We start from the raw sequence: 25,291 nt of genomic DNA, 5'->3' as shown, positions 1-25,291 counted from the left end.
TGGGTCAAATAATTTTCCAAAGCACCAGAGGGCAGGACAAGAAACAATGGTTGGAAACAAACCAAAGAGAGAAGCCCCATCTGAAATTAAGAAGAAATTTCCTTAACAGGGAGGACAATTAGGCAGTGGAACCAGCTTGCCTTCAGAAATCGTGGGCGCTCTATCATTGGAGGTTTTTTTAAAAAGAGACTGGACAGTGGTCACCAACTGGTGGTCCGTGGACCACTGGTGGTCCATGAGAAAATTTTGATGGTCCGCAAAACAATTATTTGCATTTTTTATGTTGCACTAAATCAGGGATCCTCAAACTATAGTGTCTGGGCCAGATACGTGCAATTAATATTTGTGTTGCTGCAGAGAGTCTCCCCCTTTGAGGTCTTTTTGTGCGGGTCGGAGAGAGACCGAAATTCTGACTGGAGGTTCTGCTTCAGCCTCCTGGTGCGGGGCTTTGGGTGAAGGCTGGAGAGAAGCGCCATTGGTGGCGAAGTGCCGGAGGGCCTTGTTCCAGTGGGACTGCCTCATGGCCTGGAACTGGCTGATCATCTCAGCCCATTGAGGCTCCAGGCGCCGGTACCTGGCCTTGCACTCCCGCAGGTCTTCCCTCAGCTTGGAAAGCCTATGCTTCGGTCACATCTAATTTGAACTGAGCCAGCTCTTTCTTGTGGTGGCTGCTTAGTTCCAACAACTGCTTCCTGTTGGGGCCTAAGGAGCCCAGGCGGGGAGGTGAGGAGTGGCTGGCAGGGCAAGGGCGAGTAGAGACCGGTGAGGTGCCCCTCGATGTGAGTGACATCAAGTTGGCCATGCCCACCCAGTCACATAACCACCTAGCCATGGCCACTTGGTCATTGGGCAGATCATATTAGTGGTCCGCGGGATTTAAAATTATGAATTTAGTGGTCCCTGAGGTCCAAAAGGTTGGTGACCCCTGGTATAGACCAGGGGATCTGCAAACTTGGCTCTTTTAAGACTTGTGGACTTCAACTCCCAGAGTTCCTCAGCCAGCTTTTCTGGCTGAGGGACTCTGGGAGTTGAAGTCCACAAGTCTTAAAAGAGCCAAGTTTGCAGACCCCTGGTATAGTCAGTGATGGCTAACTTTTTCGTCGTCGCGTGCCAAAAGCAGGGGGAGTGTAGGGGGGGTTGCACGCGCACATGCCCACACCCATAATTCAATGCTCCCCTGCACTCTGCACCCCCCTGCATGCGACCCACCCACATTCCCCCCACTTTTGGCACACGAAAAAGGTTACCGGTGGGCCCAGTAGGCCCGTTTTTCACCCTCCCCAGGCTCCAGAGGCTTTCTTGGAGCCTGGGGAGGACGGAAACGGCCTGTTTCCTGACTTCCAGTGGGTCCGGAGGGCCCAAAAATCAGCTGTACAGCACGCACATGCGTGCTGGAGCTGAGCTAGGGTAACATTCATATGCCCACAGATATGGCTCTGTGTGCCACCTGTGGCACCTGTGCCATAGGTTCGCCATTACGGATATAGGGTCTCCTGCTTGAACAGGGGGTTGGGCTAGAAGACCTCCAAGGTCCCTTCCAGTTTCTATTCTTGTTCTGTCCTGTCCTGCCCTGCCCTATCCTACCCTGCCCTGCCCTATCCTATCCTATCCTATCCTATCCTATCCTATCCTATCCTATCCTATCCTATCCTATCCTATCCTATCCTAACCTATCCTAACCTAACCTAACCTAACCTATCCTTCCTATCCTATCCTATCCTTATTTTATTCTTCCCCATCTCTCTCCCTATTCTATTCTATTCCTATCCCTATTCTATTACTATTCTCTCTACCCTATCCTACCCACTTTTTACAGAAGCACGACTGAGAGTGTTTTAACAAACTGCATCACTGTTTGATTTGGTGGCAGCACTGCCTCAGATAGAAAGTTCATACAGAGAGTGGTAAGGACAGCTGAGAAGATTATAGGAAGGTCACTTCCCGTTATTCGGGATGCTACTTATAGGTGCTATGTACTTAGAACTCAAAGCATCATTAGAGATCCCACACACCCACTTCACAGTCAATTTCTGTTGCTCCCCACTAGGAGGAGGTTTCGAATTATTTCTAGCAGGACTACCAGATTCTGTAAAAAGCTTTGTTACTTTATGCCATCTGGTAAACTTGCAAGATTAGTTTTTCTCGCCATGTGCATGCATACATCTCCGTGTCATATATGTAGGTATATGCATAATTTTGTATTTATTTATTTAGTGTTTACGTAGTGTATATTGGGGTGGGTGGGGTGACCTTTTGAAAGCTGTATTCAACAAAATTTCATTTTAATGTATGCCGATTAGTGTACTTTTAAAAGTGACAATAAAGGTAGTCTAAATGACCCAAAGGGGATTTTAATTATGACTTTACACTGTTGGTGCCTCTCTGATGGGAAGCCAGCATTTTTTTTAAAAAAAATGATCTTATAATTTTTTTAAAATTAAAATTTCACACTATTAGAATTTTTAGAAAATATGTTGGGAATTAATACTAGGTGTCATCCATCGTGAACAAAACCTTATTCTTTTTATTCAACATGTATTTAATTGAAGTGGGGGGATCTCGGGAGCATGGCCGTGGCTGACCGGCTCCATCATTCTCTATGGAGAAGCATCTCAACACTTGTCTTGGCATTGTCCGTGATTCTTTTGTTTCACTCTTGACCTAGTGTTGTGGTCCACCAGCAGCCTGTGGACCTGGCAACGGAATTGGACAGTGAGGAGACTGGGGAGGACAATGGGCCAGTCCAGGAGTCAGGGGAAGGCCAGGATGAGGGTTCTGCATTGGAGGCAGAGATGGGGCCAGGGCCATCTGGGAGCGATGTGCGGACTCCAGAGCCTCCAGAGGCGGACAGCAGAGAGGCAGAGGAACAGGAGGAGCCTGTTCCTAGTGCACGCATGTGAAGAGCTGTCAGAAGGCAAGAGCAGCTGAAGAAAAAAGGACAACTCAGGAGTAAGGCCAGAAAATGATTGGCCCCTCTCATAAGGCTTAAAAGAGCAGCAACGAGCCGTTGGGTTCTTTGTAGGAAAGCAACGTAGATTTCCGTGCTTCTTGTCAGCATCTCTTGAACTTTGTGGGGGTTTTGCCAAGAAAAGCCTTTGGCAGGTTGCCAAAGACATCAAAGGTTGGTGACAAGGCCGACGGACTGGTTATTAAGAATTTTGTTTTGGATGAAGCCGAGAATGAATTAATTCTCAGCTGTTTTAATAAGTTTGTTGAGGACTGAATTGTGTTTAGTAATCACTACTTGGGCCTTGGTCACAACACCTAGTAAGAGACAGGTTAAGGAGCCCCAGGGATATTAAATGATTTCATGGGTTAAACGACTTGTGGGCTGATCAAAGGTGAACCCACTGGACAGTAAGGCAGAGAGATTGCGGGCATTGCAAAGTGCAATAAAGGAAACATTGTTGAACCCCTTCTAGTCTACAACCCCTCCCCCAATTGCCCCAATTTGGCAGGTTTGACCCATAGGAGGTCCCTTCTCACTACAGGTCTCGTGAGTTGCTTAAGAGTGTTGGAGTAGCAATAGGAAGGTCTAGATCAAAATATAAGACAAAACTTGTGGAGTGCTTTTGGAAAAACTAATATCCCATCTAAGGATGTTTTTATGTGCAGATAGGGGATTCAAGAGCATAGCTGAGAGCTTGAAGGAGGATAAATTTTCTGCAACTGTTAATTTAGTGTCAAATAGAAATCCAGGATAAGAAACTGATGAGTTGGATTATTAGTTCTTATGGGAACTGCTTAGCTTACTGCCGACACAGCAAAGAAAACTCAAGACAAGTTGCTTTATGTTGAATGAACAATGCCGTATGTTTCAAGCAATATCCAAAGATATTGGATGCTTGCATACATTCTTGGTAGATCGACTTCAGACTGCTTTTCATATCATATCCTTTTTTTCTTTTTCCTTCCTTCCTTCCTTCTTTCCCTTCCTCCCTCCGTTCACATAAATAAGAGTATAGGACAGAAAAAACAAGCCAAGTCCACGAAGTAGTGTGTCAAAGCAAGATGCATTTAATTGAATGTTTTTATTTAATATTTCTGTAGTGGCTGTTTGCTAAGAACCGATTAATGGTTTCATGTAGTCCTCCATTTGTTTAGTGACTCTTTGAAGTTACAACAGCAATAAAAAGTGACTTCTGACGGCTTTTCACACAGCAGTTGTAGCATTCCCACGGTCATTCGATCAAAACTCAGACTTTGGCAATTGGCTCATATTATGATGGTTGCAGTTGTCTTGCAGGGGTGAAATGTAAAATTTGTTACTACCGGTTCTGTGGGCGTGGCTTGGGGGGGTTAATGTGACTGGATGGGCGTGGCCAACTTTTTTTTTTAACTTTTAAAAGCATTTTTTTTACAACCTCTTCGGCGGAAGAGGTTGTAAAAAATGCTTTTTAAAGGTTCTGGTGATCAGGAAACTCAGCTGGGATCGCCAGAAGAGCCTTTTAAAAGCTTTTGAAGGGTTCTGACGATCCCAGCTGAGTTGCCTGATCGCCAGAACCTTTTAAAAGCATTTTTTAAATAACCTGTTTGGCTGAAGAGGTTGTAGAAAAATGCTTTTAAAGGGTTCCGACGATCCCAGCTGAGGCGTGTGATCATCAGAGGCTTTTTTCTTTTTTACTTTTAAAAGCATTTTTTCGGCCGAAGAAAAAATGTTTTTAAAAGTTTAAAAAAACCACCTCTGATGATTGTGTGGCTCAGCTGGGCGGGGCAGCGATTTTTGCTACCGGTTCTCTGAACAACCCGCTGCCATCGCTACTGGATTGGCAAGCCGGTCCAAACCGGGAGCATTTCACCCCTGGTGTCTTGGGGTCATGACATCACTTTTTGCAACCTTTTGACAAAGTCAATGGGGAAGGCAGATTCAACTAACACCCATGTTAGTAACTGAACAACTGCAGTGATTAACTTAACAACTGTGGCAAGAAAGGTCATGAAATGGGGCAAAACTCACTTAATAACTGTCTTGCTACAAATAGAAAATTTGGGTTCAATTGTTGTCCTAAGTTGAGGAGTAACTATTAGCATGTAATGCTGAAAATCTAAATTGGAGAATTAGTTTCATGTCAGACTTCTAGTTATGGAATCCTGGAAACTTAGAAATAAATCTCCGGAGTGCTCCACAGTTCACCATATGACTTTAGATAGAAACTTTTTTGTGAGTAAAAACAAACAAAAAGCTTTGTTTTATTCTTTATTGAAACTAGTTCTCAATTTCTTAAGGGGTGATGGAACCAATTCAGGTATAAGCCCTGAAAAATTAAATAATCTTTTATTACATTAAAAGCCCATAAAAGAATAATTTTCTCAAGTATTTGGATTTCATTTTACCCTTCCTCAAGTCATTTTACTTTTTTTCTAAAAGATACGATAAATCAAACCGATCTTTAGCTGAGTACTACAGGAAAGCCAAGGTAAACATGTCGCATGCTTGTTACTAATACTATATGGTTATTTGCATGAGTTAATCTATTAATTTGGCACATAAGCATTTCTTAAGGAACCATGGACATTTTTCAGAAGGATAAAAATAGGGAAAACAATATTGCTAATGTTATATTGCTAATAATGCTTTGGTACAATCAGTACTGAGTAGGAATCACAAATGAACTTAAGACATTCAAATACTCTAATCCATATGGTTTAGAATAGAATAGAATAGAATAGAATAGAATAGAATAGAATAGAATTTTATTGGCCAAGTATGATTGGACACACAAGGAATTTGTCTTGGTGCATATGCTCTCAGTGTACATAAAAGAAAAGATACGTTCATCAAGGTACAACATTTAAAAGTATTTGTTAAAAAAAACAGTTATACTGAAGGTTTTTTTTTAAATCCATTTATTTCTTTTAAAGATAACAAATTTAAATGGATAGCATTTCAAGTTCACTTCCCTTATTGTCGATGGCAGTCTTATAATTTAAAAGGTAGCAGTTATAGAATGTAAGCGCTCTTGTGCTTTGCTGCCTCTTTTCTTCATGAATACCCACATCTTTACCACTTACATAAATGTTTGAAAAACAAATAAAAGTGAAAGCAAAGCTTCCCAGCTCAAACCGTTATTGCACTTAAAACCATTCATAAGCACATTGTGGAAAAAAAGCTGATGTCTTTTTCCTCACAATCATCTCCTGTACAGACCTGGGAAAGAAATTAATTGCTAAAATATGTCATGTATATTTGCATTTCATCATATATATATAGCATTGCAACATCCAATAAGTTTCTCTGTGCCCTTTTCCATATAGGAACTAAGGGTTGTTGTTTTTTTAAAAAGAAAAATTAGGTCTTCCAACCATTCTTAGCTCTTCTTGTTTCTTTCCCCTATTCGTATATTTTAAATGGTTGCATTTAAAATTGAAAAAAATAATAATTTAACAATGGCTTAGGGCCAGGGTACTTACGGGACCGCCTACTGCTACCAAACGCCTCCCACCGACCCGTACACAGAGAGGGACTTCTCAGGGTGCCGTCCGCCAAGCAATGTCGGCTGGCGGCCCCCAGGGGAAGGTCCTTCTCTGTGGGGGCTCCTACCCTCTGGAACGAACTTCCCTCTGGTTTGCGTCAACTGCCTGACCTTCGGACCTTTCGCCGTGAGCTGAAGACGTATTTGTTTATTCGCGCGGGACTGGCTTAGGAATTTTAAATTTCAATATTTTAAAGGGTTTGAATTTTAATTTATATTTGATACAAATTTTAAGGTTTTTTTTAATGGTATACATGTTTTAAATTTTTTGCCAAAATATAATAAGTTTTTTAATTTTTGTTTTTATTTGTAAATTGTCATTGTTTTATAGTGGTTGTGAACCGCCCTGAGTCCTTCGGGAGAAGGGCGGTATAAAAATCTAATAAATACTAAATACTAAATACTAATGCCTTCTTCTGCCTTGATTTGGTGTTTCATATTAAGGCATACTACTTTTATACGTAACTTCTAATAGTTGCACCAATAGTTGTCTTAATGCACACCATTCCTGATTATGCATACTGACTCCCTCTAGTCAATAAAGGCAAAGCTTTACTGTGGTATTAAAAATCTGCAAGCTCGTAGGCCCTTATGAAGCTGTAATAGTCCAGAAGGAGCAGACAGAAACGCAATAGGCAGTAAAGCTTGATCCCACAATACTAAATTATACGTCACAATCATCAAAGGAGTTTGACAACAAAAATGGGGTTTGTTGCATTTCCCACACTACTTCAGAATTAACTGACTGGAATCCCCAGAGGGAAAATGTTTCAGCATATGACCATCTCTGAAAAGATTAAAAAAAAAGGTTAGCTACAAGTATTAGGTATGTTTTTTTGATTCTGTGAGCTTAAGAGTTTGCCCCTAGTATTTATTTTCTATACGTAATCTGAGTAACTCTGTATGTGCAAACTAGCATCATCTTATGATCTACCCTTAACCATTATCATCTGTATTTTTATTTAATTTATATGGCTGTTCAGATCAGACATTGTGTCATACAGTATAATCAAAAAGAAAACAACAGTTTAAGTTAAAACTCTAAGGCATTTATATTTATTTATTTATTTTCAATGGGAGATATTTTCAAGTCATATTATTGGAATGGCTTTCTATTTTTTGTCTTCCTCGCCACTTCATTTTTTTTTTTTTAATGTAAACTACATAAAGCCAAAAAGATATTTTTGTGCAGTTTTTTTCCTTCCTTAATTTTATTTATCATTGGTGAAATTGATCCATCTCCCAAAGTGAAAAAGAAGAGTTGATACTTTTAGTCAGAAACTCAATGCTACAGCATCATGGCATCAGTGTAATTTATTATCCTTTTGGCTTTTTTGTTTTGGGTGCAGCAATAGAGATCGTTGGAGCCTCCACCTCCCCATCCAATCTTTCCAATTAGAGGAAAGATGCTTTAAAGGTAAAGCGTCCCATACAGGTGGTATCATGCTTAAATACCAAAGTAGCAGGCAGAGATCAGGTACGTAGATTCAGGTCCATTACCCTGGCCTGGTAATGACACATCTGCAGAAGCAAAGGACAGGGTATGCCAAGAACCCAACCAAGACTCACAAAAATTTGGGGAGAGGAGTTTTGAGACCTCTGACGTATTACCCAATAATCTCAGCCACAATGGGAAAAGTTCTCTCTATCCTAAATCGGCAGTCTGACCCGACTGCGTGACAGTCCTACAGAATAGTTGTTAAGTCTTTCGTCAGTTATACAGAAAACACTTGGGAGTTATTTTTTGTGCGGACAAACATGACCCAAAAATGTGTGGAAATTGATATTTGGAAATGATGCTCTTTTATTCCCATGCAGGAAGACTGTTCAGATGTTAGTGACTCTACAAAGCAGGGTGATAAGAGGTAGCCCAACATTTGCTACTGGTCTTTTATGTTTATCTTTTCAAAAGACTAAGCATAGCAAGAAGTCCTTCATGTCAAAAAAAAAACAGTAGCCTGGTATGAATCATATCTCTGGTAGCTGGACCTTGAGTGTCAGACTGAGTTTTTTCCTAACAAAAGATACTTTTGGAAAGAAACTTTTATAAAGTTTGGAAAGTACCTCTGATCAGGCACCAAATCCCTTTGTTAGGTTATTTAGAGCAGGGGTCTCCAACCTTGGCAACTTGAAGACTTGTGGACTTCAACTCCCAGAATTCCTCAGCCAGCTTTGCTGGCTGAGGGATTCTGGGAGTTGAAGTCCACAAGTCTTCAAGTTGCCAAGGTTGGAGACCTCTGATTTAGAGGTTAGGACTTTGGAGTAGGAACAAACTTATTTTCTACTTGAAATCTGAAGTGTCATCTGAATTATATAAATGAATTGGCTTTCATTCCAAATAATGAATGAATTAACTATTATTAAATAGAATAATAATCTGAATGAATAAAATGAATTTTTATATTTAAAATGAAAATAATTGACAGAGCAATATATATTAAATTATCATTAAATTTGTTAATATAATTGAAATAAAGTTGTGCGTTAATTTTTCAGTGTTTGGAGTCTTCTTTGAAGGCTACCCTGTTTCCCCGAAAATAAGACATCCCCTGATAATAAGCCTGCGCTAAAATAAGCCTCCCCCCGAAAATAAGCTCTCCCCGAAAATATTTAAACGCAGGGTTGTAAATCAGGTAAGATGGCAAGAGGAGCCTCATTTTGCTCCATGCACCCCAAAATAATAAGACCTCCCCAAAAATAAGGCCAAGCGCTTATTTTGGGGTTCAAAAAAAATAAGGCAGGGTCTTATTTTCAGGGAAACATGGTAGTTGCAGCAAAAGAAGTCAACATTTAAGCATTGAAACTGAAAGAAGATACTGAGGAAAATTAGCCCTTATGTCTAGTGATGATCAACCAGTGATTTTTTTCCTGGCACACCTCTTTAATAAGCAACTTTTATAAGGTATATTTCCCAGACTTTAAAAAAAAAAATTAAGGCTGAAGGTATTAGATGCTATTTGTTTAGCAGTTCCCTGAGGCTCCTTGTCTCAGCCAAGCACTATATAAAAATAATATTCAGTCTTTGGTAGGAGATTATAGCTCAAAGTTGCAGCTTTAAAAAAGTACACTCCATCTATACAGACGAGGGAACCCATATTGCCGGATAACCAGTGACAAAAGTAGTGAAACTTAAAAAGATCTGTTTGTTGATTTAAGATCAAATTCACATTTTTTTTAAAAAAAAAGAAACGATTGAACACAGCTTAAAATGTGAGATGGCTTAATGGCTCACAACCTCTCACAATGTAATTGTAAGAAACACACATTATTGTGAGTGAAAGCCTTAGAAGATCTCCTTCAAAGTTTCTTGGCAAGATTAGGCCACCTATGGAATCAAAGAGATTTTTGCCAGGTCTTTTACCCATTCACCACTCCCCTCCCAACACTGCCCCTACTATAGCACTATTGCATGATTGTTTTAAAATTTATTCTTTTTTTTTGCTCCTTTTTTATCCTCTCCAAATAAGGTTTAAGCAAACGTGAGTGGTTTGATTACTTGCTTAGCAGCAACTCAACATTTCATCAGTTCCAAACTTTAAGCCTTTGGTGATAACATTCACAAAATTCACCACTCTAGCTCTACTGGATATACTCCAACCAGGCAAGCTGTACAATGGCCGATTTTCCCGCTTTTGAACTTGTTCGTTTTTAGGTTATTTTCATGGTCTTGTCTTGCTTTTATGCTTTCTTGAACAGACGAAACCAATCCTTCTACTGAGAGGTAAACAACGCTGTCAGCTCCTGAAAAGAAGGAAAAACATATCATTGAAATTGGACTATCTTACGCTGCCTCAATTGCTTAACTCAAAAGATTTTCTATAGTTGGATCTTTAACAAAATATAATAATTGGTAATTGCACCATTAGAACTACTGCCTTTACACGTAGGGTAAATTTGTACAGCTACAAAACCTTCATTTACATTTACATTGTAGATTTCAATTTTTTATATATATTTTTGGTATATTTTTTTTATCTCTGCATCTTCAGTTTCTGTTAGTTACCTGATAATGCTTGTTAATCACAGTTCAATCAAAAGAATGAAAAAATGTCTTAAAATGTGATATTAATGTTTTATTTTCCAATGACATTCCAACTGTAAAAAATCCTGTTTTCAGGAAGAGAAATTCCAAATATAGAACTAGCAAGGACATGACATTTTAATTAGATGAATCAATTAACATTAGCTAATCTTGATTATTCAAATTTAAAAGCTTGTTGAGCATTGTTTAGACCTACCTAAGGCAAAGATTTTGGTTTTATATATATGTATATATCAGCTGTCAGATTGTATTTTCAATTACCGTATATACTCGAGTATAAGCCGACCCGAATATAAGCCGAGGCACCTAATTTTACCACAAAAAACTGGGAAAAACTATTGACTCGAGTATAAGCCGAGGGTGGGAAATGAGGCAGCTACTGGTCAATGTAAAAAATAAAGATAGAGCCAAGTAAAATAACATGAATATTTATTTGAACGAAAAACAATAAAAGTGCAAAAGGGGGAAGGAAGATTCCCAGCTCTAAACAAAGGGAAATCCCGGAATGCCAGCGCGAAAGGCGGTGCTCGCGTTCCTCCTCCCTTGCTCAAAAGCCCCAACATGATATTGGAATTGGATGCCATTATATACCTGCTGAGGGGATAATTTGAATAACTTGAAAGATATAAAAGCTCTAAACATATTTGTTTAAAAATCTAAAATCTATACTTAAAATAAATGAATATAAAGTAATAAAGTTCTTTAAAGTTGTAATTCACTTTGCTGCTGAAAAGAAAGAAGCTTAACACCTTAAATGGTATTTATTAACTGAAATATCATCAAATCAAATATATAATGAGGTATATTATAATGACCTTTGTTTTCAGAAAGAAGCATGATGGAAGTTTTTCAATAAAGGGGGAAATATAGAAAAAACTTAGTGTCATGCTCATATATCATCTTTACAGATGTTGTTAACACTATACTATGGCAGCATATGATGGTACAATGTTTCAATCAATTTCAGGATGAAAAACTCATCAATGAGGAGGAGTATAATTTATTAACCTTGTATGATATCAGTTTCTCAAGGACTCTAGAAGGACCCGAGGAAGAAATCTCTGCCCCCTCCCACTTTCCCTTTCCAACCCAGCCTTCCAAGGGGACCCGAGAGGAAGAAATCTCTGCCCCCTCCCCACTTTCCCTTTCCAACCCAGCCTTCCAAGGGGACCTTTGAGGGAGAAATCTCTGCCCCCTCCCCACTTTCCCTTTCCAACCCAGCCTTCCAAGAGGACCTCTCGAAAAGAGCGAAAGCTTTCTCCTGGCCGTTTTACCACCACCATACCCTCCACGCCGGCCATCCTAGGCTGGGTTAGAAACAAGGAGGAAGTTCAAGGACCACATCGATGGCACGAGCTCAGATTGCCGGCTGGGGATGATGGGCGCTGCAGTGCGATCTCGGGAGAGACTAGGGGAAGAAAGAATGACTGTTTCCCACACCCTAGGATTGGGAAAACATTGACCCCCTTAGTTGCGGGAGAAGGGTTGCGCTTCAAAGCGGTCGCCTCCATCCATCAATCCATCCTTCCTTCCTTCCTTCCTTCCATCCATCCATCCTTTTTTTTTTTTCCAGCGAGCGGTGCGTGTGTGTGACATGCAAGCAAGACGTCTCACGGGGCATGTGAACTGGGTATGTCTAGTTTAGGGGTGACATGATAGGAACATTCCAATATCTCAGGGGCTGCCACAAAGAAGGGGGAATCAAACTATTCTCCAAAGCACCTGAGGGCAGGACAAGAAGCATGGGTGGAAACTAATCAAGGAGAGAAGCAACCTAGAACTAAGGAGAAATTTCCTGACAGTTAGAACAATTAACCAGTGGAACAACTTGCCTCCAGAAGTTGTGAATGCTCTAACACTGGAAGTTTTTAAGAAGATATTGGATAAGCATTTGAAGTGGTATAAGGTTTCCTGCGTAAGCAGGGGTTAGACTAGAAGACCTCCAAGGTCCCTTCCAACTCTATTATTCTGTTTTTTTGTTCTGTTTTCTTTCTAATCTATCTATCTATCTATCTATCTATCTATCTATCTATCTATCTATCTATCTATCTATCTATCTATCTATCTATCTATCTATCTATCTATCTAATTAGCTAGCTAGCTAGCTATCATTATCTCGCTTCAAAAGACAAAACTTAAACACGAAGTTGTAGCTGAATAGCCCTACATAATTTAGCTTTTTCCAAGCTGGTGATTTCCAAAGGCTTTGAAATGCGACTTTCCTCATCCTCTGCCAGGATAAGCTGATGTGCTCAGAAGGCTGGGAATGGTGGCATTTCCCTACATTTCTTGTGGGCAGAAGGTGGACCCCTATGTTTCCTTGAAAACACCTCCCAATATTTATTAGAGTGACTTCTCTCCCAAGGTTGTGTACATGCAAAGATCTTTGTGCGTCTTTGGTTATATCATAGTTTTTCTCCATTCAAGAAATAAAATTATCCATTCAAAATTAAGCAACTGATTTCTATTGGGCTTGTTCTAATCCCAATAAATGAGAAGAGTATTGAAGTTCAATACATCCAGAAAATTTAACCCATCATTTCAAAAGAGGATCATGTCAGCTTTTACATGATCGAAAGAGTCACAGGTGAAAGGCTAATATTGTATATATTTCTGCAATGTTTTATTCTAATAACCACCAATAACAACCGTAATTAATTATAACTGTAACAATCTCTGCTGTAATATTCCAATTTTTCTTCAAGATCAACCTGGCTACCCTTCTGAAACTTTTGCTTGAATGAAAAATAAAATATATTTTACCTATGTACCCTGCTAGGTCTTTAAATTCAGGCTTGTTTGCAATAAGTTCTTCTTTTGTTGGAATGTTTATTCCCATGTAACATGGAAATTTTATTGGAGGTGAAGCCACACGGATGTGCACCTGTGAGAGGAAATGCTATTATGATACAGGCAGAATTTTAATTACATCATACTTTGCAACGGACAACTTGAGTCAACTTCAGATACTACCGTGTTCCCCGAAAATAAGACCCTGTCTTATATTTTTTTGAACCCCAAAATAAGCGGTTGGCCTTATTTTGGGGGAGGTCTTATTATTTTGGGGTACAAGGAGCAAGGTGGGGATCCTCTTGCCGTCTTACCTGATTTCCAGCTCTGTCTCCCTAACCCTAACCAGAGGAAATGGCAGGGACTGGCTGCACATGCGTTTAAACATTTTCGGGGAGGGCTTATTTTCAGGGGAGGGTTTAATTTTCAGAGGAGGTCTTATTTTCAGGGAAGGTCTTATTTTCAGGAAAATATGGTACAAAGATAAAGTTAAGAACAGAAGACGCTGTTGAAGAATTGACTGGGTTTGTCTTAGTAGCAAGAAGAGCAATAGTTAGAGGCAGAAGAGCATTGAAAGAGAAACAGTTAGTCATGAAACATCTCTTCCCCTTCGTCTCCCTCTACTCTGATATGCACACTTACCTCGCTGCAATGTCCACAAGAAAAAAATTGGTTAGAGAATTATAGATGTCAACTTGTGCCACTTTTTTGGAGATATCTATAACAATTTTTAGAAAAATACATTTACTCACATACTCATCGGCTCTCCACTCATGTAAATTAGGGAGTGACACTAATGGTTTGAGATCATGTATTTTCATAACAGGGATGTTATTATTCACGATTAATGTCAGTATTATTTTTAATTTATTGTATGTCTATTGCTGGTCGATGACTGTAATAAGGTTTATATTCTATATTATATTCTTCACACTTACCTCCTTAGCACCAGATTCTCTCAATAGTTTAATTATTGGGGAAATAGTGTTGCCTCGCACAATCGAATCATCAATAAGGACAACCCGCTTTCCCCTGAAGTTGTCCGACAAGACTCCAAATTTTTTGGCCACTCCCAGCTGTCTTAACCTCATGTTTGGCTGGATGAAAGTTCTTCCTACATATCTGTTTTTGCAAAGCACTTCAATGTACGGTAAGCCGCACTGAAAACAAGCAAAGCGACAAAGATCAAAGTACATTCCTGGTGCAGTGATTAAAACAATTTCCATATCAAATTGGGTTGCAATGAACTGACTTTTTAATTCATCGCTTTGAACCGCACAAAGGAAAGACCAAGTGCTCAAAGTCTGCATTAGCACAATTCCCTCTGTTTCTCTGTGACACAATTTATCATTTGGTATTCTAATTCAGAGTAAAAATAACAGACACCCAAAGTATTTTTTTTTAATCAAAGTTTTCCTGATGTTTTGTTTTGTATCGGGCTCAAGTCGGGATTATAAATTTTATAAATTTTAATTTAAAAAACAACAATTAAAAACGGTGTGGAGGTACCTTCTGCGCATAGCCAAGGGCTGCAGGAGTTGCAGACTCTGGAACTGTGCTAACCAAATCTGCTTCCACTGGGGCTTCAATAGCAAGCTGTTGACCGCATCTCCTTCTTACAGAATATACCATCTGACCTATGTGAAGAATGAAAATGTTGGGTTTGTTTTTGGGCTGTATTGGCCAAAAATCTTTCTTCTGATTTTAAAATTATACATCTAATAGATTTCCATATTATGCATCCAAGAGCCTGCAATAGCAATAGCACTTAAGACGTTATATACCGCTTCACAGTGCTTTAGTGCCCTCTCTAAGAAGCTTAGAGTCAGCCTCTTGCCCCCAACTATCTGGGTCCTCATTTTACCCACCTCGGAAGGATGGAAGGCTGAGTCAACCTTGAGCTGGTGAGATTCGAACTGTCAAACTGCAGACAGCTGACAGTCAGTAGAAGTAGCCTGCAGAACTTCATTCTAACTATTGTGCCACCACAGACTCGCTGTAAGAGCAAATCCAGGAAGCCAGAACTATGCAAGTAGTGCTTGACTTACAACCATTCGTTTAGTGACTATTCGAAGTTACAACGGCCACTGAAAAAAGTGAGTTATGATTGTTTTTCACCATTGCAGCATCCCCAAGATCACATGATCAAAAGTGGGACGCTTGGCAACTGGTTCATATTTATGATGGGGTCATGTTTTGCAACTGTCTGACAAGCAAAGTCAATGGGGAAACCAGATTCCCTTAACAACCGTGTTACTAACTTAACAATTGCAGTGGTTCACTTAACAGCTGTGACAAGAAAGGTCATAAAAGGGGACAAAATTCACATAACATATGTTTTCTTTAGCAACAGAAATTATGGGCTCAATTATGGTCGTAAGTCAAGGACTACCTGTACAGTCTTTAGTAAGGTATTTTTTAAGCTGGCATAGGTAAATACAGAATTATGAAAGCTACAATACAATAGGGTCTTTCCACCCTCATTTATATATTGAGTTAATTATGTTGAGCTTCATGGAAGAGTTTGAAATGCTTCTCCTCCAAATATTTCCCCCACCTGTGCTAAGCTTCACTTTATAAGGTAAGCTGTTAACTGATTTGCCTGCTATTGCTTGCTTGTTTATGTCTGTTTTCTTCTATTTCATTCTGAAGCTGCCTCCCAATCTCTTATTAATTCTTCACAATACAATTTTCCACCCATCAATACTATACCCCCCCACCCCCATTTATGAAAAGAAAGCAATGGAATTTACAAAGAACTGAAATGCCTTTCATGCTTATGATGTCCTATTGTTAAATAATCCTATCTAATTCTGCACACATAATGAAAACCTTCCTCTTGATTCTACAACAGGATCAACACTCATAAAGTTTGTTTTGTGACATTTCTTTAAAGTAGCTGGTAAAACGTTAAGATCTGTTTGGAAGAACATAATTTTTGAAATCTAAAATAATTCTACAACAGGGTCAATAACTGATAAAGTTTGCTGTGTGACATTTCTCTAAAGTACCCAGTAAAATGTTAAGATTTGTTTAGAATAACTTTTATTTTAATTTAAAAAATCTAAAATAATGTATCCCAAGTCAAAGATGATTTGGGGATCGTTTACCTTCAAAGATGCTATCTGGCCTCGCAAAGTACACGTATTCAAAAATGCAGAATGCTGCTGGATCTCCTTGAGGTCTCGGTACAATATCTAAAGTTTGGACATCGTATCTGGATATTTTCACAATCTCTCCAGGCATGACTTCTCGATAGTATCTTGAAAATATAGTTGTACATGTTAAAACTTCCCAACTGCTTTGCTTAGAAACAGTGGTATTTGGTTATAGAGAAATATCGCTTTCAGATTGGAAAGACAATAACATGTTTTTTTCTAAAGAGCAAGGGTATCTACAGAAATCTATATTTATTCTTTATTTTGTCAGATTTTTTTAATTTATTTTTTATTTTTTAAACAAACATATATAAAAACATAACTATCTTCAATTACAATTACAAACAGTGTGTTGGTTGGTTACAAGTCTTTTGTGCATTTTCACCATATTCATAGTTTGTAGTTTACCTAATTTCTCATTTTATCAATCTAATATATATCCAAATGTTATTGTCCAAGTTAATCATTTATTTGACTATGGCTGTTTCTTCTTCATACAAAATATTCTAAAATTTAGATTAATTTATATTGTACCATTCATTTCATCATCCTGAATCAGTCCAATAATAATACATCTTTTTGTTATATTTTATATAATTCTAAAGTTCTTGTATTATAAAAGTCTCTACCAAACTTCATTACCATATTTTTTTATCTAACCATTGATAAAATAAGTCCCATATCTTATAATATTGTTTATCTTCTTGTTCTCTAATTTCAAATGTCAATTTGCTCATTTCAGCACATTCCATTATTTTCTTAATAACTTCATCTTGCGTTGGTATTTTCTCATTTTTCCAATTTTTAGCAAACACAATTCTAGCCGCTGTTACTACATTCACTATCAAGTATCTCAATTTTCTATTGTATGTTTCAGGTATAATCCCCAATGAAAAAACCTCTGGTTTAAAGTCTATGTGCTTTTTTATCATTTTTTCCAACCATGTGTGGATTTTGTCAGATATCTTTGATCATTATTCTGCATTTATTATTTATTCAATTTATACCTCCTTATAACGGGAAGGCAGTTTTTTTTAAAAAATTATCTTCTCGACTTCTAAAAGAACTTACTTCTTCCTTGAAAGTGAAAAACGGAATGAGTTAAAAAGAAAAAATATATATTTTTTTTCTTTGAGCATGCAAATGAAGCAGTCAATTTCAAGAACAAATAAATTATTTTCTTATTCTATATGCATAAACAAAAGCACGATATTTAGAGCTTAATAGTTTATTCATAATTAGTTTTCACATATTATTTATCTTTTAAGACAGGAGCGTCAAACTGGCGGTCCGCAGGCTGGATGTGTCACGCACAGGTTACGTCTACCCCAACTTGGCAGAGGCAAAAACTGTTGTGATATGTCACGTGGTGTCAATGTGATGCAGCGAGTTTTGATACGCGTGTTTTAAGAAGTACCCAGATCCCAACATTGTAAAATGATTCAATGCAATATTGACTTTCAGGTCAAACGCTTTATTGTTTTAATACTAAATACTGCTGTACTCCAATATGGTAGATGCAGTACCCAGTTCTTGCTTAAACAATGAAGAAATTATTGATTTGCTTTAGATTGCTTTTAAATAAATGAATTATGAACTTACTCTGCACCAATAGATAAAAAGCTGCAGGATTCTGAAGATACTACCCAGCCTTCAGTTGCAGCATTATTTTTCCCTGTAATAGATTCAACAATAATTTAAAAAATGACTTAACAATTCTAAGAACCTCATTTGTGTCTGTTTAACTTTACATACTACATTTGCTGTGGCTGCAACTGCTGTTTTCTACAATAACACTGAAGAAGGCTGAAGAGGCCTACTTAAACAGGCAACAGGCGGTGTGGCTCAGGCTGTAAGAAGCCTGTTATTAAAACACAGCTGTCTGCAATTACTGCAGGTTCTAGTCCCACCAGGTCCAAGGTTGAATCAGCCTTCCATCCTTTATAAGGTAGGTAAAATGAGGACCCAGATTGTTGGGGGGGCAATAAGTTGACTTTGTAAATATACAAATAGAATGAGACTATTGCCTTACACACTGTAAGCCGCCCTGAGTCTTCGGAGAAGGGCGGGATATAAATGTAAATAAATAAATAAATAAAAAATAGACATTTGCAGGATGTAATAAGTACACTGGAATTTTCCAAAACACAACAAATTCCCTGTTCATTAACAAAATACATTATTTATGCTTAGCTGTGATAGCAGTATGAAAAATTTATCTCTCTACAGCAAATATACAGTGAAAAGTGTGAAAATAACTAACGTCACATTAGTTAGTCTAGATGCTAAAGGTTCTTTTCCAAAATTTAAATCTAGTTCAAATAATTCTAAAAATGTTTCTGGAAACCGATTAATGTATTTAAATGAAAATTTACATGGGTACATTTGAACATGTTCTTATTTTCTATCATGATTACCAAAAACATTTATTTTCAAATATTACAGATGTCACAGACTAATCATAAACATACCCACTGCATATGTTTTACTTTACAATTTAGTTTAATATAGCACATAAGTGCAGGTTACGTTCCCTGGAGAATAGGTCAGAAACTTAAAGATAGGTGACCTTCCCTTAATCACTGATAAAAAAAAAAGAAGAATTTGAGTATTTTTTAAATAACGTACTTTCAACTGCAGTTCTCAAAGGAGTGTATTCAGGGGTGGGCTTCATATCCTTTAGCAATGGGTTCGTTCAGTGTTGGGATTCAAATAATTTAACCACCAGTTCTCTGCCCTAATGATTTCTTCCAACAACCAGTTCACCAAACTGCTCAGAAAGTTAACAACCAGTTCTCCCAAAGTGGTGCGAAGTGGCTGAATCCCACCACTGGGTTCGTTGCCTCCTTGCTGGGTGGGCATGGCTATGGTGGGCATGGCCTAGTTGGCTGCTTGCACCACGGCTGGGGGGGGCATTTTTCACCCTCCCCAGGCTCTGGAGGCTTTCAAGCCTCTGGGAGGGCGAAAACAGCTTCCTATTGTGCCTCGTCCGCTTTCCCCGCAGCCGGGGCCTTCTTATCTGCTTCCGAACGCTGAGGAATGTCCTAGCATGCCTCTCGGCCCCAGCCCTGGCTCCATGCCCAGACAGGCTGAGGAAGAAGAAGTGCCTCCAGCCCTGGCTCCATGCCCAGGCAAACGGAGCAACTAGACCCCTCCCCCTCCCCCACAGCATGTGAGCCTGAGGAAGGTCAATTACCAACTGCAGACTGGAGTGACCCTCGCTTCAGGAGAATTGATAAGCGGCGTCAACAGAAGGAAGGGAGGGGCAGGCCGGGATAAGTGCTGAGTCATGGAGCCACACCCCATGGCCTATATAAAGGATCTGCTTTCTGGCATTCTCTGAGTCAGGCAAAGTCTACCTTATCTTGCTGAAATCACTTTCTGGTCTCCTGCCTGCCTTGAGAACTTTGCTAGGACTTTGGCAGAGCTGCAGAGGCACGCCTGATTCGGATTTCCCTGACCCAGTCGTCAGCGGAGGAGTGGGACATGACACTTCCCCTGGGATCCGGAGGCCCTAAACAGGCCTGTTTCCAGACTTCCAGAACCTCTAGTAGGCCCGTTTTTTGCCCTCCCAGACCCTCTGCGTGGCCCCTGCACTTATCTGGAATGATATACGGGCCACATGGAGACTCCTGGGCAGGGCGGGGCGGGTGTAGCCAGCTAGGGGTGGCATTTGGGGGTTTGTCGAACCCCGGTGATCCTTGGCTAGAGGATCATCCGAACCCTGCCGAACCCCCAGGAGCCCACCCCTGAGTGTATTACACATAGGGAAACCATACCTTTTCCATTGATATCACCTACTGGAACAAGGCGGCCAATACAGAGAGGACGGTTCCCATAGGGATCACGAACCGCATAAATAATGTCTTTATGCATCATCAGAAGTGAATATGAAGTGGGTGTTTCATTCATCAAATTTTTAATCCTGAAATAGAAAAACTTGTTTAATACACTTCTAATTACAAGAATTCCAACAATGGGGGGGTGGGGGTGGGTTGGCCTTGCGTAAATGGAGGTCTCTTTTATTGATTTTAATTCTCATAATTTTCTCATGAGGCCCATGATTTACCTTGCCACCCAGTCTGGTGTATCGTCTTGCTCTAAAGGAGGGGTGAATGCCAACAGTTGAGTGATCAGTTCGCTATCAGAACTGGTAGACAGTCCCACTCCATGACGCATTAGCTGCATAACAAAAGACAAAGGATTATTATAGATAATTAAAGAGCGCTCTCTCGCTTTCTCTCCTTCCCTCCATATGTGTGTGTGTGTGTGTGTGTGTGTGTGTGTGTGTGTGAAGTTGGCAGAGTTCCAATAAATGGTAACATTAAAGGTTCCCCTCGCACATATGTGCTAGTTGTTCCCGACTCAGGAGACAGTGCTCATCTCCATTTCAAAGCCGAAGAACCAGCGCTGTCCGAAGACGTCTCTGTGGTCATGTGGTCGGCATGACTAAATTTCACAGATTAAAGTGAAATCTGGCTTCCCTGTTGCCTTTGCCCGTCAGAAGGTCACCAAAGGGGATCATGTGACCCTGGGACACTGCAACTGTCATAAATATGAAACCAATTGTCAAGTGTCTAAATGTTGATCACGTGACTTTGAATGGTGGCTGCAATGGTCGTTAAGTCCCTTTTTTCAGTGTCATCATAACTTTGAGCAGTCACTAAATGAACTGTTGTAACTCAAGGATTACTTGTGTTGGTTTGCTACTGTTGTGTCTTGCCCGCTCTCACAGCAGCCGGGGTCTTCTTATCTGCTTCCGAACGCTGAAGAATGTCCTAGTATGCCTCCCGGCCCCAGCCCTGGCTCCATGCCCAGACAGGCTGAGGAGGAGGGGGCACCTCCCGGCCCCAGCCCTGGCTCCATGCCCAGGCAAACGGAGCAACTAGACCCCTCCCCCTCCCCCACAGCATGTGAGCCTGAGGGAGGTTTATTACCAACAGCTGCCGACTGGAGTGACCCTCGCTTCAGAAGAATTGATAGGCGGCGGCGTCAGAAGGAAGGGAGGGGCAGGCCTGGATATGTGCTGAGTCATGGAGCCATACCCCATGGCCTATATAAAGGATCTGCTTTCTGGCAGTCTCTGAGTCAGGCAAAGTCTAACATATCTTGCTGAAGTCACTTTCTGGTCTCCTGCCTGCCCTGAGGACTTTGCTAGGACTTTGGCAGAGCTGCAGAGGCACGCCTGATTCGGATTTCCCTGACCCGGCCGTCAGCGGAGGAGTGGGACACGACAGCTACCTCCAATTTCAGGGACAGCATTGGGAAGAAGCTAGGTTGCCTATCCACCTATATCAGGGGTGTCAAACTCAAGGCCCGTGGGCAGGATCCAGCCGGGGTGTGTGTGCTTAGAAATGGCCCGTGGGGCCTCCCCCACAAGCGTATGGAACGCTGTTAATTTCCCGCCAAAGGTGGTCCCTATTTTTCTACTTGTCTTTTTTATGTGCTTTCGAACTGCTAGGTTGGCAGAAGCTGGGGCAAGTAACGGGAGCTTACTTATCAACTTACAACAAGAGTGCCAATGGGGACAGCTAAATGAATCCAGATGACCATGTAATTAATTTTAACTGGGGTTAGTTGTTAATTTTTAGGTAATGGGGTTTTATCATCTTAATTGTAATTTTACATTTTGGCCTATTTAAATAAGTTTTTTAATTAGTTTTTATTGTGTATGATTTCTGTTATTTTTATCTGGCTGTAAACCGCCCTGAGTCCTTCGGGAGATAGGGCGGTATAAAAATTTGATTAAATAAAAATAATTTAGCACTCTGTGCGGATGGTAAACTTTTTATTCAGCATACAAAAGTGATGCAAAAAGTTGATGTTACGGTTACATTGATTGTTACCAACTTAAAACATTTTGAACGTGAAGCCTGCATTACTGGGGAAACAACACAGAAGGTTTTGGCAACTTTAACAAAAGAAAGGAGTCTGTATGGTCTTCCAATTTTCAGAGAATGGGTAAGCAACTTGAGCTGCCCAGATACACTCAGCATGTCAGCTGTCTGACTAGAGGCAACAGGCGTATTGGATCATTGCTGCACCACATTAAAAGGTGCTTGCTGCTTTCTCTCTGATCATTTGTATGATCCATCTCCTCCCTCCCTATAGGCAGAAAGTTAAAACTGCAAAGCCTTTGGCCAAAACAGCAAAGTCTTGCACTGAGGAAGCAGAGTTAGAGCTACAGGCTTGCTTTAAGTATGCAGACTGAAGTGTTTTTGAAGCTGTTGCAGAGGGCTTGGATAAATTCACTGATACTGTGACAAACGACTTAGCTTCTGTGAGGACATGTGTGCGCCTACCAAAAGCTTGAGTATATATAATAATAACAAGCCTTGGTTCACAGCTATGTTTAAGCAGCTACGTCGTGCCAAAGAGGAGGCAGACACAAGAAAGGAGACAGGATTTTGTACAATCAGGCCAGGAACGTATTAACAAGGGAGATCAGAGTGGCAAAGAGAATCTACTCTGAAAAGGAGAATGGGACAACTTGCTACAACCAACTCATTGTGGCAAATTCACTTCAGTCAATTCACCACGGGCAGCTCGATGCAAGACAACTTGCCACAGCCGACTCACTGCAAGACAACTTGTTGCGGGATAATTTAACAATTCTATTTAATTATTTAAAATAAATAAAAATGGTTTTTCATTTTTGCCATTCACATTGCATTCTGTCCCCCCTTTTGCAGCCTTTCTTTAATGATTGTGTCCCACCCTTTCTTTAAGATTAGTGTAACTCTTATCCTGCGGCGAGTTGTCCTGCAGTGAATTGGCCATGGAGAGTTAGCCATGGCGAATTGTCATAGACCCTCCGAAAAACTGAGAAACCAGTTCTCAGCTATTGAACCAGCAACTGTGAGGAGAAGCCTGAAGAACTTCATTGTAAGGGATCTCCCTTCCTTTACTGAAGAGAATTGGCAGCTGGCATATGTTCCTGAATATGTTCCACTGTAGGTTCGAGAGGATGTCAGTGTAATCTATCGCTACCTTCCCCATCTCAGATACATATAAAATACAGATGCATACAACGGCAGCCAAATCTCCTACACCAAATCTCCTCATCACCAGGCCCAGGTGGAGTAACTCCTTGCTTGAAAGCCCGTGTTGAACAACAGCCCCCATATTCATCTACAACATTAATAAGTCACTGGAGATGTGTCATGTCCCTTCTTGCTTCAAATGTCCTATTATTATCTCGGTTCCTAAGAAACCCTCCATCAGTAAGCTAAGTGACTGGCTGCTCTGACATTTGTAATTATAAAGACCTTGGAGAAGTTAGTACTAACTGCGAGTCCCTTGGACTGCAAGGCAATCAAACCAGTCAGTCCTAGAGGAGATCAACCCTGACTGCTCTTTAGAAGGCCAGATCCTGAAGATGAAACTCAAATACTTTGGCCACCTAATGAGAAGGAAGGACTCACTGGAGAAGAGCCTAATGCTGGGAAAGATTGAGGGAAAAAGAAGAAAGGGACGGCAGAGAATGAGGTGGCTGGATGGAGTCACTGAAGCAGTCGGCGGGAGCTTAAATGGTCTCTGGGAGATGTTAGAGGACAGGAAGGCCTGGAGGAAACTTGTCCATGGGGTTGCAATGGGTTTGGACACAACTTCACAACTAATAACAACCTGGAAATCATCACAGATCTGTTAGACTCCCTGTGGTTTGCCTTACCGAGCAAATATATTGGCAGATGATCCTATAAACATGCACTTGCAACATTTTGAATCCTTGGGGACCTACGCATGGGTCCTTGTTGTAGACTTCAGCTCAGCATTCAATACCATCATTCCAGAAATTCTTCACTCTGAACTGATTCAGCTAGCTGTGCCTGTCCATACTTGTAGGTGGATTATCAACTTTTTGGCAGATAGGAAGTAACAGGTGCAGCTAGAGAAAATTACATCTAATACCCAGGCAATTAGCACAGGCACCCCCTCAGGGCTGTGTGCTCTCTCCATTGCTATTCTATATACCAATGACTGCACGTTTAGGGACCCCTCTGTTAAAAGCACTGAAGTTTGCAGATGATACAATAATCATTGATCTCATTCAAGAGAGTGATAAATCCACATATAGACAGGAGGTTGAACAACTACACCGTGATGCAGCTGTAACAATCTGGTGTTGAACACGCTTAAAACTGTAGAGATAAGAATGGATTTTAGGAGGAGCCCTTCTATTTCACCACCCCTTGCTATATTTAACAGCACAGTATCAGCAGTAGAATACTTCACGTTTTTGGGTTCTATAATCTCCCAGGGTTTGAAACAGACATTTAACATTAGAACCATCATTAAAAATACCCAAGAAAGAATGTTCTTCCTGCATTACAATAGAATAGAATAGAATAGAATAGAATAGAATAGAATAGAATAGAATAGAATAGAATAGAATAGAATAGAATAGAATAGAATAGAACAGAACAGAATTTTTTATTGGCCAAGTGTGATTGGACACACAAGGAATTTGTCTTGATGCATATGCTTTCAGTGTACATAAAAGAAAAGATACCTTCATCAAGAATTCTAAGGTACAACGCTTAATGATAGTCATAGGGTGCAAGGAAGTTCAGTCTGCCCCAAGAGTTATACAGTTTTACAGAGTAATTATTAAGTCTGTCATTATGTATTCCTCTAACTGTTCAGTTTGGTACAGTAACCAAACAGGACAGGTACAAATTCCAATCGATAGTTAGGACTGCAAAAAGAACAATTGTAACCAGCCTGACTTCCGTAGAAGACCTGTATATTACACGGGTCAGAGATCACATCCTGGACATAAACTACTTCAACTCCTCCCCTAAGGACAACAACATAGGACCGTGATG

At 40.1% G+C, this 25,291-nt stretch overlaps 1 protein-coding gene across 3 annotated transcripts in view; it reads right to left on the bottom strand.

Moving 5' to 3' along the window:
* Positions 1 to 7,455: 7,455 nt before the first annotated feature.
* Positions 7,456 to 25,291, bottom strand: part of PPAT (phosphoribosyl pyrophosphate amidotransferase) — a 74,057-nt gene continuing 56,221 nt past the window's right edge. For 2 of the 3 annotated variants that reach the window (XM_058193755.1, XM_058193756.1), the window contains 8 exons: positions 20,533 to 20,645; positions 20,243 to 20,388; positions 18,066 to 18,138; positions 16,416 to 16,567; positions 14,815 to 14,942; positions 14,244 to 14,465; positions 13,279 to 13,399; positions 7,456 to 10,214 (listed from right to left, as the gene is read on the bottom strand). In XM_058193755.1, coding sequence (XP_058049738.1) covers positions 10,039 to 10,214; positions 13,279 to 13,399; positions 14,244 to 14,465; positions 14,815 to 14,942; positions 16,416 to 16,567; positions 18,066 to 18,138; positions 20,243 to 20,388; positions 20,533 to 20,645 — 1,131 coding nt within the window. In that variant the 3' untranslated portion in view covers positions 7,456 to 10,038. The remainder of the gene's footprint in view (positions 10,215 to 13,278; positions 13,400 to 14,243; positions 14,466 to 14,814; positions 14,943 to 16,415; positions 16,568 to 18,065; positions 18,139 to 20,242; positions 20,389 to 20,532; positions 20,646 to 25,291) is intronic. The other variant, XR_009156401.1, reaches the window with a different exon arrangement.

This window comes from Ahaetulla prasina, chromosome 8 (assembly GCF_028640845.1).
Source record: "Ahaetulla prasina isolate Xishuangbanna chromosome 8, ASM2864084v1, whole genome shotgun sequence".
NCBI classification, from domain to species: Eukaryota; Metazoa; Chordata; class Lepidosauria; order Squamata; family Colubridae; genus Ahaetulla; species Ahaetulla prasina.
Note: the sequence above shows the minus strand (reverse complement) of the source record. Positions and strands in the feature narration are given on the sequence as shown.